Source organism: Hibiscus syriacus, unplaced genomic scaffold (assembly GCF_006381635.1).
Source record: "Hibiscus syriacus cultivar Baekdansim isolate YM2019G1 unplaced genomic scaffold, ASM638163v2 tig00110187_pilon, whole genome shotgun sequence".
NCBI classification, from domain to species: Eukaryota; Viridiplantae; Streptophyta; class Magnoliopsida; order Malvales; family Malvaceae; genus Hibiscus; species Hibiscus syriacus.
The window spans coordinates 2,119,933-2,138,137 of record NW_024062618.1 but is presented as its reverse complement, the minus strand read 5'-3'; the positions used below and the strand labels follow the sequence as shown (position 1 = coordinate 2,138,137).

Sequence of the window (18,205 nt, the reverse complement as noted above, 5' to 3'; positions counted from 1 at the left end):
GTAAGTTCATTCTGGATCAACAGTGGCAAAACCAAAGATATCCAGTGTCTATAAAGAAACAAGTTGGCAAAATTCATAAGAATGAACAATTAGAGTTAGGGCCAGCCAGCAGTAAAAATGATGTCCTTTGAGCAAAATCAGCATGTTTTGCAGCGCCTCTCAAAATTCTTCTCTTGATCAATTGTTCTACTACCCAAATTTAGGTGGATACAATGAATTATGAAATAAAGCAAAGAGGAAAAAATGAAGTGGAAGATTAAAGCATATACTAATATCAGAAAGACTGGAAACAACTTATTCGATAGCTTGGGATTAAGTGCACTGCAACCCTGAAATATGAAAGCCATTATTAGATTGATGGGCATTCAGTCAAGTTCAAGTCTGTCCTTTTCAAGCAAGACTATTATGCTGCGTTCACACTTGATCAGCAGAAAGCATTGCCCGATCAAGTCTGGTGAGGTGGATTTCTAGAATCTGCTGTGGTTATGCTGTGCTGTAATAAGGCTATAGTAGAAAACATTGCCAGACTGATTATTTGTTTTTGGGGTTTTTGGTGTTTCTTTTAAGCATTTTGTCGAACACTTTTCGGGCATTATAGTTGTCTTCTTTGTTTTCAATTGTTATCTACTATATTTCCAATAGCCATGAATAGCAAAGATGGGAATAATTGAAATAACGATTTGGTTTTAGCTTGTAATTCCAATTCAAATAATAATTACAAAACCTAGTATCCAACATATCAAATCACACTCAAAGCTCAAACAAACTAGATGTAGAAAGGAAAACTAATTCAAGCGCTGCAGTTATCAACTCAAATACCCAAATTAACCGACTGAATAAAAAGTAACTAAGAACTTGCCAGAAGACTGATGAAGGTCGGAAGATCACTTTGGATGGTCATTTTTGTTAGAGTCGGAGTTGAAAGAGGGAAGAGGATTAGAGCCTTTAATTACCCAACCGAGGGCGAAAAAGGAAACCCCGGCAAGAATGGCAGTGCCCCAGGCGTGGGAGTACCATCGACTGTACTGCCTGATGGCGTACCTCCATTGATCTCTGAGTGTTGATGGGTCCGGGTTTGATAGGTCGGTGGGTTCGGATAACGGAGCTTTTTATGGCCCGAGAAATCGGAGGCCGTGTTGTGTCCTATCTCTGGGATTGATTTCGGAGGTGGGTTCCGATGGGACTCAGGTTTCGGATTTTCTGACATGATTGAAACAACCAGGGGAATACTAAGATTGAAGACCCGACTCTCAATAACGAAGATTTATATATCACCTCGAGGTTTTCAAGCCACCTGTAAGTTGAACACACGTGGCAGATAAAATGTAATGATCTGTATTTGAATTTTTTTTAATAATTGAGTATGCTTAAAACTTTGGTCTTTGGATATAAATTTGATACAAGTATTTTATTTTTTTATCTTTATTTTAAATAAAATTGTTTTAACCCTATAAATAATTACCACGGTTTCCATTTGTAACCAACCAGATAACTGCAACAAGTTTCTATTTGCAACCTTCATTACATACGTACAAGGAGACATACCTCTAAGTGTTCTCAAACTTCAAACCAAAACTGTTAATAACAAAAGAAAAACACCTGGATTATTGATGCCATCAACATTATTACAATGAGCTCATCTTATAAACCAAACCAAGCAATGATCATCGGAGTGGTCTAGCCAATGCAAAGCAGGTATCCGGGTTAACCGACATCAACAACTCAATGACAACAATCTCATTCGGAAGTTGGATATTAAGACGAGGTTCGATTAAACCTGCTTGACACGAGCATAACATGAAAATATTAGCCCAAGCCAACTAGCAGCAGGTTACATAAGAAATGTAAGTTCTCACCAGGGGAAAGTTTCTTCCCACCATATAGCTCTTTTGTTAAGGGGTTAACAGCCCAATGATTGACACCCACCCGACTTGTAGGTTGTAACCCAACTATTTTCCCATCTGTTGATAAAACCACCTAGATGCCAACCAAAGGGACAAACAAGCAAATTAGAATACAGGATGCCATCCCATGGCAAGCTTGATCACATTTTAATTGAGACCCGAAACCTGGATTGCAACCATTTTTCAGTTTTAGTAGCCAGCAAAGGTGATTTAATAGACACCATTTTCAGTTATAGTTGCCAGCAAAGGCGATTTAAATAGACACCGACAGAAAGCTCAATAGATGGATTAATTTTTTTCCACACAAGATAAAGCATGTCAGTGACTAAAATCGACTTAAGCTTGATCCCACTTTCTCATTTCTCCCTCTTTTCTTTCTAATACCTTGTATATAGCTAGAAAGCAGACGGAAAATAAAAGGAAAAATTTAAACCAAGGAGTTTACCTGATAACTAGCAATATCCTGGACTGATGATTTTATATCATCCATTTTCTCCACATCAGCAGAATTAGTTGAAGCTTCACTATCAGAATATACTTGATGAGGTACTTTCAAGTAGTTTGGTATTTCACCAATCCAGGCACCAAGATTGGTTTCTGTTGCTATGTCATCAGGCCAGACAAAAGCATCCTTAATCTTTCGGATTACCAATACACAAAATGTCCCCAACTATCCATATAAAGTCAATATATTAGTTTTTACATCAAATGCAACTTTCGTTAATAATAATAATAATTGAATATAACATAAAAGATAAAAGAGAACTGAAATTTAATGTTTTAGACAGTCAGAAATAGGAAATACACGTCCTTCCTCAAAGAGCAGTAGATCATGGTTTTAAATCTTGGGAAATAATTTTTTTTGGAAAATGAGACCTGCTTCTTGCCATATGAGCTTGGTTAGGCATTGCTCTAACAATAGTGCAAATTAATCAGCAAGCAAAACTAGCAACAAGATGAGTCCTGATGACTATGTCTTGAAATTCTATCCTTTTTGGTAGTTACTTTACTAGGCATAGTTCATGGCCTTCCTCAGAGTTTCTCTTCTCCGATGATTGGGTTGTTTAGCTATTAATATTGTTTCTCTTGTTGCTAATCTTGCTTCAATAAGATTCCTCTTCAGTTGAAAAACAAAAAAAGGGGCCCTATCAATTGCATTCCTAAATCACATGAATCTTTTGAAAACCTGTATAAGGTCACAAAGACTCTAATAACATAGAAAATTTATAGGGAAACTTGTTTGCCTATTCTAATCTTAATATTAAGTTACCAAGCATGGATACAATAACAATTACACATACAACTGACAATGAATTAGTAGAAAGCTACATAGTAACCAGTGTATTCACACCTTTTCAGAGTCTACAGATTGAATTGTTGTATGCTCAGTAATTGATGACGATGGAGACCTAGATCCTCCAGGGTACTTTCCTCCTTTGCCTAGCCGAGGAAAACTAACTTGACTAAGAGTACTGATGGTAATGAGAACAATTCCACTTGCAATAGTGGCAGCTACTACTTTGAAGAAAGATGAGCTCCTCTGTAAGAAAAAGAAATAATAAGACAAGGCCTATGAACTTAGTTCAATTCAAACAGCAATACTTTCTCAGCAGGATCCTTCAACATCATAAAAGGCCAAACACCTCAGAAAAAAATCCCACAAAATAAGTGAAGGAACGCAAAAATTTCACAAAAGTCAAATATAGAATATAGTTAATGAAATACTAACTATTAATATTGAATATTTTCCATGAGATTGTTTCAAACGCCCTTCATAAGTCTAGCCAGAACTGGGTTTATTAACGCTTCTCCAAGCATTATCAATAATTTTACACATACTTCCACAATAAAAAGCTTTGAAACTTGTTTAATATTTACTTAGCTGATTTATTAAATTGCAAATGATTTCCAATCATCTTTCATCTTAAAATTTCTAAACACTAAATACTGGGAGCTCTGCCCATGGGAAAACTTATGCTTAATAAAACCAAACAACAATAAAGCTTCAAGCTTTAACATTTCAATACCTTTGCTTTGGACAAGCTGTTGTAATTAGCAATCATACCAAAGTGGAGTTGTTTCTTGGGCAGTGTGTAGATATCTTCATAGTACATATCTAATATATCAGCCAGTTCAACCTACAAATTTTTGTAAGCTAGCATCAAAAGGATAAGATGAATATGGCATGGTATAAAACTAAATAAAACATGAAACCTACACCTTAATTATAAAAAAAAGAATTATAGATGGCATGCAAATCAAAAGAACAAACACCAAAAGGAAGGAATAAAATACCATTTGGGAGTGTGTCAAAAGAACTTGCCACTTATTCTCGTTAGATTCTCTCCATCCTTCAAATTTTACACCCTTAAGTGCGTTTGCATCTATTTCTAGCCAATATGCAGGTATAAAGTCACTTGTCCAAGCACTAAACTCATGACCACCAATCTTTTCCAACTTAGACTGCAAAGGTTGAGACCACCAATAGTTTTTCCGCCTCAAATCCATACCTTTGAAACTCTCTTTACTCGAATTAAAACTGTCAAGAAGACTCTTTGCATTTTGAACTATCTCATCTTCAAACACTTCATATATAGCAACAGATGAATCTTTTGACACGATCTTTTTCGACTTCCAAAACCAGCCAAAGAAGTTAGAGGGAGTTTTTCCCAATAAATGTTCCAGGAAATGTTTTTCAGTGCTCTGTAAAGCCAAGATGCAAACAACTTCACCAAGCACAGAGATAACCGTTTCTTCTGATGACCGGAGAGTGAAAGATGTCGAAACCTGCTAATAGTAAATGCATAACAAGAGAACTGAACCCATCAGTATCAAGTGGAACCTGCAGAAAAGACATTAATTATGGGATTACATGAAAAAATCCGCCATACAGATAACCCAAAGAACACAATCCACAAATAAGAAAATAATGAAGCGTATCTAACCTCTCTTGGATTCTCAAGGTCTTCTATATCTCTTTCAGTTCCAGGTGGAAACAAGACCAATTCGAAACTCAAAAGTTGTTGCATAACTACTTGCCTAAATGTCATTGCCAGTATGTTTTTCGATGATGTCCCAGCTAAAACATCTTCAGAGAATGACTTTTTCAGCTTCTGAGCATTCTCTTTAACTTTCCTAGCCGGTAAAAACTGTTCCCAAAGAAAAATAAATAAAGACATATTTAATAACTAATTTATTATTTTCACAAATGGAGGGAATGAACTTACCAATCGCGTTGAAACAGTGGCGCTTTTCGAGGTGGTTCCTGGGTAAACAGTTTCAATAACCATAGCAGGGACACCGGACTCGACGTGTTCAGTAGCGGCTCGGCCTCCATCGGCGGCTGCAGCCGTTAAAGCCTGGTCGTATCTGACGGCTCCGACCAGGGTGAGACGAGCGAGGTCGTTTTCGTAGGTTCGAACACAAGGGAGCGTGGTTCCATCGGATTCGGCTATGAATTTTAGGGCTTCCTGTTCGGTGGACGGAGGCAGCCTCGGAGAAGAACAGGAGAGGATAAGGAAGGGAATCTTGGGGTTGCGGAAGGGTAATTTGGGGGGAAATGTGAACTTTGTAGGGGAACGAGAGGGTAATTGGATTAAAAATGGAGGGGACAGTGAGTAAGTGAACGCCATTGATGGGAGCAGAGGGCTTTAGGGATTTTAGGAGGGTTTTCTCGTTGTTTTTGAACGTTGAAGGGAAGGCGCATGTTAGCAAATGTACACGTGGCTTGATTTGGGAGGGCCTCGGCTACTGTGTTCCATAAAACGTTGCCGTTCCTGCAGCTTGCATCTTCTCTATAAATTGAGAGGAAAAAAGTCTGAATGGCTCGTATCTTTCTCGTCCCTTCACTTCGTAAAAGCATTGGAAATTTAGGGTTTGCGCTCCTCACGGTTATCGAGATTGCCCTCTGGTAAGTGTCGATAATTCTATTTGTTCTCCTTTTCGATGAAATTCTATTTTTATTCGTTAATTTTTTTTTTTTTGCTTTTATAAATCTGGTGGATACATTCATCGGTCGGGATTGTTAGCCTTTTGAAATTTTCTTAATTTTTTATGTGTTTGTCCTTACGAATAAAGGAAAATCAAAGATATATTTTAATTATTTGTGAGAAATTTGAAAATGAAAATTGAATTTTGTTTTACTGCTTAATTGAGTTATTTATCCCGGGAAAAATCCTGAAATAATTAATTAGGGCTTAAAGTGAAGAATCTGGTTTTGGTGAGAAATTCTTTATATTTTTATGCTCATTTTGTTTGTGAATTGATATGCTGAAGGAACTGAAGCAGCATGGGAAGAGGAAATCAAGAGCAAAGCCTGCGCCTAAGAAGCGAATGGATAAGCTTGACACTGTTTTCAGCTGCCCTTCTGTAATCATGGAACAAGCGTTGAGTGCCGCCTGTAAGTATAAACTTGTTTTATTTGTTTTAAGATATAATTTTGAGACAATGCCTCCGTTGCGATGTGTAATCTTGTTACCTATTTTTGTGTTTGGTGAATATAAAAGGAAGTACTATGTGAAAAATGAGCTACTGTATCATAAGAATTTACTTAGGGGTTTGTGATTGTCGGTACTAAGCAGGGAAGGGTACAGGATTTTATGTTAGAGGAGTGAAAATAAATTATCAGTAGAAGGGTTTCCATCCATCCCTGGTTACTAAGTATTTGTGTTTATCTGTTTCAGTGACATGAAGAACTTGATTGGTGAAGCCTCTTGCAGGATACGCCAGGAAAGTTTCAGTACTGTAATAACAGGTACTTGTGGTACTGTTAATTTTGTGCTGGTAAAGAACTTAAGATTTTTGTAGTTGTGATGGGAACAAGTGGGAGCCTTTTGTTTCTGTATTTGCAGCTTTGACTGAGCCAATAGAAATGTAAGTGCTTATCAATGTGGTGTTTTAGGGTTCACTCTTTGTTTCTCTTGTGTGATCTCTCTTGTGTTTATTCTTCTTTTGACTTTTCAGATACAGTGAATGGATTGACGAATGTGAGCGGGTTAACAACCTCGAAGAAGAAGAAGAGGATGTGGATCAGGATGAAGGTTATGTGCCCAGAAAACGAGTTTCAACAGCTGAATGGGATGATTAGTGGTAGCCATGTACCCTTTAGAACTTTCTGTCTGTAAATTATGTTAGTTTGCTGTGGGCAATAGTTAGTGTGCATGTATGCACATCTAACAGCATCTTATGATATGAATAGCCTAAGTGATCCATTACATGCCACGCAAACACTCTATGGAAGGGCTTTAAGATACTATTTTGTGTTGTACAATCCAATTTATGTTGATGCAATGCAATTATGTGATACTATTATGATGATGTTTTCGAGATGCTATTATGAATGATGCAAGTTTCCAGGCATTGATCAATTGATAATGACTGAAGAAATGTGTTTTTATTGCAAATCCTATTACAGAGGAATATCTTTCATGAGAAACTGAAAGATTTAGCATACAATATTAAAGTCCTAGAAATATATGATTAGCTTCTGTTGTCTACCTATATTTGAATCTGGAAAATGGAGATGGACTGATGAAAAACAGCCATTTCTCGTGCTTGTAACCATCTTATAGAAGTTAGATGAGCTCCAGGATTGTCTAAAATGGCAAGTAATGTTCCAAAAGTAAGAGCTTGACTTTGGTTTTCTGATAATGATGAACTGCAAATAGAAGGCCAGTGAAAATGCATAATCTCAACACTTCTGTAACTTAAAATGGTTCAGCAGATTCGGATTTCTTCTGTTAAGTTGGATGCCATCTAAATCAACAAGAAGATAATCACGCTGCTGGTCAGTTAACTTCTCACTTGGCGCCACTGCATCTGCAGTGGAATAAGGATTTCCGACTCCAATCTTAGCATTAATCTTAGCCCTTCCTCTGACACAACGGTTATTATGAGAAGGGGACTCCGGTGTGAGCCTTCCAATCTGCTTATGCAGATCGAAAACTGTATCATTCACCGGTTTTCCTTTTGCACTTTTCTTACCATCAACAAGCTTCAATTCCAAGCGGTATAAGGCACAAGCATCAAATTTCGTGATCTCACCTTCATAAAGGTGCTACTCGAAATAGTTCAGTGGTTTTGGATCCATGTAGTATGATCTCTTCAGTCCTCCGAATTCATTCATGACTTGCTTTCTCGACTAGTGCCAGCCACGTCCGTTGTAATCTGGCAAGGACCTCTGCTTTCTGTTCCCACTTTCAAAAGCCCTCCGAGGCTTGTCAAAAAAGAGCCATTCCCTAATCGATTCAGCATCAAGAACCAAAATGTCAAAAAGCTCTGCAATCACAGGAGAACACTAGTTAATTTCACAAAAGTTGTAAAGAACATTGTGTGTGATTAGAGAATATATTCCACTGCGACTGATAAAAGTTGCCACTAGAACCAAGCAAAGCAATACTGATAAGACGTACCAGGAGCATTCTATGGGACTTTGCAGTTGCAGCTACCTCACATTCAGGTATACCCAAATCTTATCCTTGTGTCTTAGCAACGAGAGCAGCAAAGAGCAGACTGTCCTTGAGGCCTAATCCGCCAGGTCGCAGAACAGGAGGCCCTTCACTCATTGCTAAAGAAACATGAAAGGTACTACAGTAATCCTGAGACCAGTCCAACCCTTGAACAGGCCTTGGACAGTCCCAAAGTGCACACTTTGCACCTAAGAATGCAGATGGCGGCAGGCAGATACTTGGCAGATAGCTACAAGCAGGAATGGTATCCTCCCTAAAGAAACCTGTACCGTTATAACCTGTATAGAAGCGTTCAAAATCTTGATGCAAATTAAACTGATGATGGTATTCCAGTTGAGTATCCCCTTCCAAGTTGTTAATTGGCATGGCAGAGACTCGTGAAGGCAACTCTTTGCATTGGTTGACTAAAGGAAAGCCATGCTCATGTTGCCCAAGATTCACTCCATAACCCTGTAAGAACATGTTGATTATAGAACTTGACAGTGAATGTCTTCATCAACATGAAAAAATGCCCTCCGAGGCTTATCGAAAAAGAGTCATTCCCTAATCGATTCACCATCAAGAACCAAAATGTCAAAAGCTCTGCAATCACAGGAGAACAGTAATTAATTTCACAAAATTGTAAAGAACATAGTGTGTGATTAGAGAATATATCCCATTGCCACTCAAAAGTTGCCACTAGAACCAAGCAAAGCAATACTGTCATTTACTTGATAAATATCAGTTCATGCCTAAGAAACATGCCAGGCTTAGTCTTAGCACCTAAGCTCAATAAGGTAGGATGGCAATAAAGCAATTGACTTGATAGGGCATCTATAAAGTAAACTATCAACATCTTAATTGGCTCAATTTAGATTACTGGAAATTCTGAAGGAACAATAATTTACCTCAATTAAATCAACGTGATTTTAAAACAAAATGTTAACAAGAATATTTACAGGGGGGAAGTGATTATTAGACAGAAAATATGATAAGCGACTGTTGGTGCTGTGCAAAGATGTCTTGGAATGAAATTCACTAGTAATGCCTGTCTTCCTATTCATCAGGTATTCAATCAATGAAACATATTTAATGCTCTAATGAATATAATGCATCCTGCTGATAAAAAGACCATATATAATACATCTTTTCACAGCAACACCCACTTATTATTAAGATATCCATACATCATTAACCACGACCCTATTAAAGCTCAGCTTGAAGAGAGTAGCAAGCATATTGTAGTAATCTACTCTACTCTGAAACATCATTTGAGTGCATATTGTAGTAATCTACTCTACTCTGAAACATCATTTGAGTGCATATTGTAGTAATCTACTCTACTCTGCAATATCATTTGAGTTAATAAAACGAAAGAAACTAGCAACATAAATTTCCATTGTCTCTCTCATTTACCATGTTTGAGAAACTAAAAAAATACTTTGAACATATAATATAAAGAAATAAAGCTCCAAATCCTTTGTTTAGGAGAGGTAACCAAGTTGGCTTAACCATGCCAAACAACCTCGTTTACAGTCAAACCATTAGCAAATTCCAAAAGAAAAATGGAACACAGAGAATTCAAGAAGAAAAAATCACCTCTTGCAAAGCAGCAGAATCTCCTGCTTGCAGGTTTTGATCATCAGGCTCAAGCTTTGGCACAGCCAACATACTAGTTGCATCATCTTCCTCCTCGCAAACTGTAAATCCACCCTGTTCTTTGCCTAGTAATGAAGAGTTTGTGGGATGCTGAGTTGCAGTTACTTTTTGAACCTTTCCTCATTAGGATAAAGGGCCCTCAACAGCTCCCACCAAACCCTGCAATCAAAAGCGCAATGAAAACACAATTTATGATCAACCCAGATGAAAACTGAATCCAGTAATCACTAATCTTAATCATAAAATTAGAAAACTGAATATTAGTTTCCAATATTATTGAAATCATGGTCAATAAACTTACATCAAAGCATAAAACCAACACCCCAAAAAAATGGGAAATTAAGTAAAACCAAACACAAAATCTGAAACATAAGTAAAAAGAAAAGCAACCCAGTTTCCCAAATACATAAAAACTGGTATTACAACAAGGCAGAGTGAAATCAAAGACAGTTTGTAGAATAAAGATAGAAGGAAATAGTTATCTTAGAAAGCTAACCGTCAAGTGATCAAAGACTCGGGGATTCCTCAACTTTGTAAGGGGACGGAAAGTAGATTGAGAGACGAAGGAAAAGAAAGTGCTGGGAAATTGCGAGAAAGAAGGAACAATAAATATTCGATGAAACAAAACCGTTCAGTGTTCATTCAGCCAAATAAAATTACTAGAACAAAAGATGCTCCTTACCTCCATGTTTTTCTTTTTCTTTTCTCATTTGGGTTTATACATATATATATATATTACAATCAGGAAGATTATTTTAATCCATTTTTTCATAAATGGGATTGAATCGAATGCATTTTCCCCGGAAGAAAGAAAGAAAAACGGTGTTCGTAACGACGTGAAGCGGGAAAAGTTCAGTAGCAAAGTTTTCTTTTTCTTTCACTTCTTGTTCGAATATAACTTATCTAATTATACTTTAATTTGATATTTTTTATTCAAAATTTTATATTATATTAACCTCTTACAAAATTAAATCGAGTATATGTTGTAAAATCCTATAAAATTAAGAAACTATAATCGAAATATATGCAACTAAAATATAGTTTTTTAAAGCTAAGAAATTAAAATATAAAATAGTGGTAAAATTAAACCATGACATTGTAGTAAATATGATGGACTTTACCTAACCAGAAAATTTTAGTGAAAAAATATAATTTCAAAGCAAACAACAATTTCAACGACAGAGCTCTGATAAAACTTTTAGCGAAATTCTAAGAAAGTAATCCAACTTAGGTTAAAAACGACGGAAATAAGTGTGATTGAAATGTGATCAAAATAATATAATATTTCAAGTTTGATATAATTTAAAATGTGATTTTTAATAATACTTTTTTGTTAATATTTTAAGTTGCAACAAAAAAATTACGAAAAATGTCATATTTTAAATTGTATCTAATTTTTTATCATATTTTCTATCACGTTCATTTCAACCATTTTTTAACCTTAAATTTTAGATTGTATCGCATAACTACCCAAAATTTTATTGTGCGGAATCTCATAATGACAAAACATTACTAAGACGAGATTATATTTTTTAAAAGATATGTTGGAATTATATTTTTAGTGACTTATTAGAGCAAAATAATACTTTCAAAAATTTGAATGTATTAAGTGGTTTCAATAGTTAACAGAAAAAAAAATTATGTTTGAATTCGAACAATTGTATTTTTAAGGTATATATTATTAATAACTAACAAAAATATAAATAAATATTATTTTATATTCATCACATTCTACTAAAAATTTAATTTCAAAGACTTTTCCTAACAAAAATTTGTAATGCTGTAATTTTACAATAATAAAATAATATTTTTCAAAAGCAAGGTTATGTGTACAACAAATTATTTTAACAAATTTAGTATAAAAACAAAGGTGCTGATATCAAATATATTTCTATTCAAAGTTTATTGTAATTTAATTTAGGTGTTTAACGTTACAAATGTTACCATTTTAAGTGTAATAATCGTAACGACTGTTAGAAAATCTTGTTAAGTGATACGTGTTGTATTTCGGTAATTTTAAAGATTTTATTTTTAAAAAAATTTAAAAAAATTATATTTAAAGATATTAATAAAAAAAAAATCTGCCTCCCTCTCCCTCTTCTTTCTCAACAACTACAGCCCCCGCCATGGCAGCTATAGAGAAAACAAGTCCGATTCCAATCTTTCGGAGGCTTGTGATTCCTTGGACATTGTTGGTAAGTTTCCGGGTCAATGAGACGAACAGTTTCTCGTTTTCAATGTAATTCTGCGGAAATAATGTATGTGTTTTTCCGGGCCAAAATAGAGATTTTTTTTCCTAAAATAAAATATTAGAATTAAAACACTACAAAAAATAATAAGAGTTAAAGTGTCTATTTAGTCAAACGTTATGTTTTTTCTTTTAAAATGAAATCTTAATGGTACAAAAAATAATAAGGGGGTGTTTGGTTCAAGGAATGTGGGATTCCCATGGATGGGAATCCCACATTCCCATGTTTGGTTGGCTGGGAATCTCATTCCCGGTAATGTTTTATTACCAATAGTAGATTTTTTTGGGAATGTCATTACCTCCCTTTCCTTAGGTATTGTAACATTATCGGCGTTTTGGACTAAAATGTCCTTAAATTTTTATTTTTTTTCAAAAATATCCTTCTTCTGTCATTGAATAATAAAAATTCTACGAAGGTTAAATTACAAATTTATCCTTAAATTATTTTAGATTTACAAAAAAAAGTCTATAATTAAAATTTTATATGAAGTTTAGGGGTTAAATTTTTTTTACCCTTTCATTAAATATTTTTTATATTTTTAATTTTGTAAACAAATTATATAAATATTATGAATTTAATTTTTTAAAGAAAATATATAAATATTTTACAATTTGTAATATTATACAAATATATAATAAGGACAATTTGGTCAAATATACATTCCAATAATCTTTTATTCCTTTGACCAAACACGGTAATCTTACATTCCTGCTAAACCAACCAAACACAAAATACAACATTCCCAGTAATCCTATTCCCTGGTAATCTTTTATTCCCACTGGTAATCTTACATTCCGTGAACCAAACGCACCCTAAGGATCAAAATGACTATTTAACCAAATTTTAGAGGATTTTTTTGACATTGTGCCAAAATATTAAACGACTTGAACTAAACCCGTTTTAGATATGAAAGCGGTGGGAGCTTTGGGCCCTAACTGTAAGAATGACCCATTTTGAATGAATCTAAACAACTTATAAAAGCTGAATGAAGCTTGGAAGTCCTTAGAAAAACAACAATGATAATTGAAACTTCATAATAAATTAATTCCAGTTGCTCCACAAAAAGATCATAATAAATTATATATATACTGCTGATATGTTCTTCGATAAGGTCACAACTCAGAAGAGGTTTTTTTATACCAGAACGTTAAAGCTAGCACTGTACTTGGATTATACAGAATACAATCGAACGACACCGTTTTGCTCTATTTATTGGATGAAAATTTGAATCGAGTCAATTTATAAATTCTCTCTGAGAACTCAACCGGTACGAACCGGTCCCAATAACCCGAGGCTTGAATTCAAGTGCAGTTTTGGCCGCTTCTTAGCCGTACGATCAAATTGATATAAAGAGAGTATTGCTAAATGAGTTAACCTGAAGCGGGTTAACTGACAAAGACCGGTCTAGTTCCTTTTGGCAAGTCTCATGTGGGTCCTGTTACACCACTTATATTACGCACGTGTCCAGAAACATATGGGCATACGAGTCAGATAAGTGAAAATCTAAAACCTAACCAACGGACAGTTCTGCGGTGCAACACTTTAGTATACGGTTAAAATAAAATATTATTAGTTTTATTATTATTTTAAATAATAAAACTTTTAAAAATGATCAAAAAAATTATTATTTTGATTGGTTTTAATTACCTATATAAGTAAACGCAATAAAAAAAATTCGATCAAAAAATGATATTTTTATTAAAGTATTACCTAATACATAATTTTTTGACTAAATTTTTTTATCGTATTTACCTATATAAATAATTATAATCAGTCAAAATAATGATATTTTCGATTACTTTTTACCAATTTTATTATTTAAAATAATAATAAATTTAACTTTATACTAAGACGTCTCACGTGAGTATTTCCCCCAACATCACCAAACCGTGAAAGAGAAAGTTACTTAGAGAGCACAACTTGAAATGCCGACACTGCCCTCCATCGGACGAATGAGGAGTCGAGGGTCCGGATACGTGTACAGTAAAAAAGAGGCAGAGCGTGGGGAAGCATGAAGGCGCGTGCGGGGATGATTGACAAGACTTAAAGTACGATGAAAGGCTGAGACGAAGAGCAGAGAGAAAAAAGAAAAGCAACAGCCACCTGCGTAAAGTCGAGGGTCTCTCTGGGTGTCCTGCAAACTTAAGTACTTAACTTTAGTCATATGAGCCCCACCTTTGTTACTACTCCCATTTCTCTGCCGCACACGCCTATGCCACTCTATCACTCCACGCGCTCCCTTTCACTGTCCTCGCATCTTTGTCTTTTTGCATTTTATTTATTATTTTTCTGGTTTAACGACAAAAGTAGTAGTATCTTTGTCTTTTGAAATAAAACTTCAACAAGTATTTTTTTCTTCCAATAAATCCACAAAAATTGAAGGCATTTTTCTTCCTTAAAAGCAATGGTTACCATGTGTGGCAATACACTCTGTGAAACGAATCGAAATGGAAGTAAAAAGCTAGACACTATGTTACTTGTGAAACTAAACACAAGGTTGAAAATTGATTGACTTTTTAAAGTACCAAATAAAAATTAGGGTAAATTATAGAGTATTTGTTATAGGGGTAAATTAACAAAGTATTCAATAAACTATTCGTATAACGTTTGTTAATTAAAGTAAATAAATGAGTATGAACAAATTTTTTGTGTCCATCTAATAAATGAATAAACACGAACAAATGTATACTCGATTTATTTTTATTCACAAACACGTTTATTGACTATTTTATAAGTTCATTTACTGACATGTTTATAAGTCTGTTTACCCTTTTTTTATTTTTTTACATTTTAAATATTGATGAAAGGGACTAAATTGAATACAAAATAAATTTGAACTTCAAATTGTGAAACTAAGAAGCTTAAGGAGTACTATTGTAGTTTCACCATTTTTTGTTTGCTGGCAAATGAAAGGGTAATAATAGAGTGTCAGTTACTGGGGATATTTGAACTATATAAATAAACATGTTTACGAACAATAAATAAATATATTAGAAAACATATAAATGATCATATTTGTAAATATTAAACAAATTGAATACGAACACCTTCAAAAATAAACAAGTGAACACAATATTAAAATTTTAAACGAACACGAGCTAAACATGAACACCTTCAAAAAAACAAACAAACAAACACAACTAGAAATGGCAATGGGTCCGGTTGGGTCGAGTTGTTGGCCAACTCAACCTGACCTGAAAATATATACCCTTCAACTGAGCCCGACCCAACCCGATTTTTTAGAGTATAAACTCGATATGATCCGGTCTAACCCGACATAAATTAAAGACATAATTAAATACATATAGAGAGGGGGTATTATAACAATTTTTCTATAAATTTATATGAAAATACTCTATTATCCTCGGGTCGAGTAAGAGGATTTTCACCCTCCACCTTAACCCAACTCAACTGACCTAATTATATATAAAACTTGACTTGAACCTAATTTAAAAATAAAAACCATCATATAGGTTTGAATCAGGTCAAAACTCATTGGTTTCAAGTGAAATTGACATCCTTAAACACAACGTTGTTCGTTCAAGTCCGATTCATTTACATCTCTAGATTTAAATAGTAACTGTGAAATCTATTTGATCAAATTCAATTATTGATCCTTATATTATGTCTAAATTATGGATTTGGTATATGTTATAAAATTTTATTACTTAAATCTTTATAATTTGATTATATTGTCCATGTATCATTTTAATCATGCCTGAAATTTTAAATTTCGAAAAATATGAGATTAAAATAGATTAAATTGATGTATATATATCATATTCATAACATACGTATTACAGGAACTAACGAAGGAATTTTACCAAGATCAAACCTCAAATTTAATGAAATCGTTACAGAGAGTAGTGAAAGAATTTGACCAAGATTAATCCTGAAGCATAAATTAAAACTGAATGACCACCATAACAAAATGAAATGAAAGAGAGGCGCCCATTTACCGGAACTAGAGTGAGCGCCCAAATGAAGGATACTCTAAAGTACAATTTATTAATATAAGTCTAAAAAAATTAGAAACGAATGGTACTAGTAAAAATTATCAAGAGCGTAATTTTTAAGTTAGATACATAATATTTTAAGTTAAATAAAAATGTTATAAGTGTATATAATTTTTTTATAAATTCTAAAATCACTGTTATATAATATTTTTATTATAATAAAAAATATTATAAATTTATATAATGTTTTAAGTTAAATATGATGATATTTAAATTAAAAATTGTTTTAAATTAACTTTAAATCGATCGTGGCACAATCGAAACCGAAATGAACACCCACTCTAATTATGAACCAATCTTAGTGCGGTTGGTGAGGGGCTAAACATTAAAGTGGGCTTTTTACCGAAATATCACAATTAGACTAAATAATTACATGTAAGGTACTCTCTCCGTAAATATTACTTATCTAGCACTCTTTCTAACACGCCGACAATAAAGCACCGATTGCCATCTGCGCTTTCGCGGATCACTATTCGCATCTTCGCGGGGTTCTGACACGTATGGACGGCGCGGATCATGCATTATGCACGTTGAATTCTTGGTACTCCATTATTACCTGAGCCTGAAAATTAACTTTTAAACGCTCTCTCACCCCTATAAATAACAACCCGTCTGAATGCAAATATCGTCACACCAAAATTACTTGTTTATTCTCACTTCTATTATTCCTTCTATAAAGCTAAGCAGATTTTGTTATTGTTTTTATAAGGTAAAATTATTTTTTATTATATTGTATTTATTTTATATTTAATTATTCGAACAAATTTTATTGTATTAATTATTTTATATTATTTTTTGCGGTTGTAAAATTGGAAAGCGAGATCATACCTCAATACATTTTATCGATACGGTAACAATATAAAATTGTGTTATTTAAATCATTTTGAAATTTTTAAAAAAAAAAATTGGATTCGTTTATATTTTAATTCATATACTATTTATTTAATTAGGCATATTTCTGCTATTTTTTTAATATATAAGGTTGTCAATCGTTCAAAATCTCAAAATAATGTGTATTTCAGCTATTGTTTACCATGGTGGAGAAATTCAAGAAGATGAAATTGGAATCATCTTCGCATCAAATCATCATTTCATAATATCATTCAAGAGAAACATCATTCTTGAGGAACCGATCACTGAAGGTTCACGTTGAAAGTACTAGAAGACTGTCCTCACTTCAATACAAATTTTCAATCGCAGTATTTTCGTTAACTTATACAGCATTCGAACTCTCTAACGATGACGATGTTGCTATGATGCTTGATTCTCATAATCAATATTCAGACGCCGATGCACATATGTATGCGACATTTATTGAAGTATATGCGGTTCATGGTATGTCTTTATGCTCCCACTATGGGTTGACTCGACAAGTTGATTAAGTTGACAGTCCAACTCAAGTAATGTGTAATGATTTTAACTCGTCAATGAGAAATCCACATCATGGTGTAATCCCATCAAGTTCAATGGGGAGACATTCATCAGTAACTTTTTATGATCTGCACCGATACGGCTCCACAAACAATCCGTATAGCAACATCACTTTCAGTTCAAGGGGAATGCATTCATATACCAATTCCTTTGACCTGAATATGGAGATACTCTCGACACAACAATTTGTGCAGTACCCATTTAATACGATGCCTTCAAGTTCCAGGGGAGATATTCAATTGCGAGCTTCTTCGACCTCAATATCGAAATGCCTTCAAGTTCAAGGGGAAGACATTCAACTACCAGCTTGTTCGACCTAAATGTCGACATCGTGGAGGAACCCTCATTTTCACCAGAATAACCTCTTCGTGAGCCATATACGGATGATGCTGAGACTGGACTATTCGTTCAGCCAGAATCATCGCAGTTCAACATGGACTCCAACGATGATGATGTAGATGAAGTTCCCACACATACGGTACACACTGAACCTCCAATAC

General features: G+C 34.3%; 1 protein-coding gene and 2 pseudogenes across 4 annotated transcripts; 1 reads left to right on the top strand and 2 right to left on the bottom strand.

Annotated features, from left to right (window-relative positions):
- Positions 1–1,526: 1,526 nt before the first annotated feature.
- Positions 1,527–5,565, bottom strand: LOC120217680. 4 transcript variants are annotated; one of them, XM_039214750.1, is made up of 8 exons: positions 5,132–5,565; positions 4,850–5,053; positions 4,200–4,694; positions 3,932–4,042; positions 3,256–3,444; positions 2,350–2,574; positions 1,857–1,977; positions 1,527–1,780 (listed from the first exon to the last, which is right to left on the bottom strand). In XM_039214750.1, the coding sequence occupies exons 1-8, from the start codon at positions 5,534–5,536 to the stop codon at positions 1,665–1,667; spliced, it is 1,866 nt and encodes a 621-aa protein (XP_039070681.1). In that variant the 5' UTR covers positions 5,537–5,565; the 3' UTR covers positions 1,527–1,664. The 4 variants fall into 4 exon arrangements, with proteins under 4 accessions (XP_039070681.1, XP_039070682.1, XP_039070683.1 ...); XM_039214751.1 differs by having other exon boundaries at positions 1,527–1,777; XM_039214752.1 differs by having other exon boundaries at positions 4,200–4,691.
- LOC120217390 lies at positions 5,539–7,132 on the top strand (annotated as a pseudogene).
- A 137-nt stretch (positions 7,133–7,269) lies between these two features.
- On the bottom strand, positions 7,270–10,697 carry LOC120217389 (annotated as a pseudogene).
- Between the last annotated feature and the right edge of the window lie 7,508 nt (positions 10,698–18,205).